We start from the raw sequence: 1,504 nt of genomic DNA, 5'->3' as shown, positions 1-1,504 counted from the left end.
GAATGGCGCCCCCTGGGCAACCACTGCCAGCCCTGCGCCGGAGGAGCAGAAGGCCCAAGCAGCCCCCGAGGAGGCAGCCACAGTGACGGCGCCAGAGAGGGTTGTGGGCAATGGCCGGGCCCCGGACGTGGCCCCTGAGGAGGCAGATGAGGCCAAGAAGGAGGACTTCTCAGAGGCGGACTTGGTGGACGTGAGCGCCTACAGTGGGATCGGGGAGGACTCTGGGGGCAGTGCCCTGGAGGAAGACGATGAAGACGACGAGGAGGATGGGGAGCCCCCCTACGAGCCCGAGTCCGGGTGCGTGGAGATCCCGGGGCTCTCGGAGGAGGAAGACCCAGCCCCGAGCCGGAAGATCCATTTCAGCACCGCGCCGATCCAAGTAAGAGAGCCCCCCTCCCGCCCCCGCACCGCCCCTGCCACGTGCGCGCGCCTGCCCCCGCCTCGCCAGCCGGGTTTGGCAGTCTGAGTCAGCCCCTGCCACTCAGCCCCCTTCCCAGAAGTTCCCACCCAGAGAGGGGCGTGGGGGGAGTTCCAGCTGTTTGTCAGAGGGGACGTTTTTCAGGTCTGGGACCCGGACAGCCTGCCTGGACCTGCCCTCGGGTTCGGTTCCTTCCCTCGCTACCTCGCTGCCCCGCCCGGCGCTCCAGCGCACCCTCGCTGCCCCACGCGGCTGGGACACCTGCTCTCCCTGCCTCTCTCAGGCATTGATTTCTCCACAGGCTGCCAGGGGCAGGGGCTGGACGCCGTGAGGGGTGCACTGTCCTCAGGACTCCGTATTTGACCTGCTCCTCTCCAGAGGGGGTCAGGGAGCTTAGAAACACTCTCAGCTTCCCCTGTGTGTGTGAGCTGGATGGGCCATGGGGCAGGGAGCCAGGGCTTTCCCAGACGAAGGTGCAGGTGCCACACAGCCCTTCCTCCACCCTGTCCATACCCCTACCCCAACTTTGCAGAAGTGAAAGAGGGAAGCAGGACATGAGGGTGAGCAGGGCTGGGACCATGTGACCAGGGCTGGAGGGAAGACCCAGCACTGGGTTCCTGCCTATTCCTTGGGGGTCTGTGCTAGCCAGCTACCAGATTGGGTTGCATAGGGAGGGGGTGTAGTCCTTCTGCAGGGCAGGGAGGAGAAGGGGTGGGGCTGGGAAATACCCCAGGGTGCCAGGCAGCAGCCTGCATGCCTTTGCTCTTGGTCGCTCACTAAGACAGATGCCCATGGCCTTGGCAAGGCCCAGCTGCTCTTGCCAAATTTTCTGGGTGCCCCGAAGGAGGTATAGGAGCTGCCCTATTTTGGGGTCTCAGTTTGACCCCCATCCCCACCACCACCATAATGATAGTTTGTGGCCTGTACCAGTGCTGTGAGAGCCTCAGAACAGTGCTGATGGGGAGGGACCATCCCCTGGGGAGAAGCAGGGATACCCCCCTGGGGAGATGCAAGAACCCCAGGGCACCCCATACTTTCCACCACCTTCCACTCTTGGTTGTACCTTCAGCTTTTCTCACTGCCCCA

General features: G+C 63.9%; 1 protein-coding gene across 1 annotated transcript in view; it reads left to right on the top strand.

Moving 5' to 3' along the window:
- Positions 1-15: 15 nt before the first annotated feature.
- PPP1R9B (protein phosphatase 1 regulatory subunit 9B) overlaps positions 16-1,504 on the top strand; it is a gene marked incomplete at its 5' end in the record, with an annotated part of 15,345 nt that continues 13,856 nt past the window's right edge. The window contains 1 exon segment of the mRNA XM_014583235.1: positions 16-379. Coding sequence (XP_014438721.1) covers positions 16-379 — 364 coding nt within the window.

Source organism: Tupaia chinensis, unplaced genomic scaffold (assembly GCF_000334495.1).
Source record: "Tupaia chinensis unplaced genomic scaffold, TupChi_1.0 Scaffold144171_2, whole genome shotgun sequence".
Lineage (NCBI taxonomy): Eukaryota > Metazoa > Chordata > Mammalia > Scandentia > Tupaiidae > Tupaia > Tupaia belangeri.
This window is presented reverse-complemented; position numbering and strand designations above follow the sequence as displayed.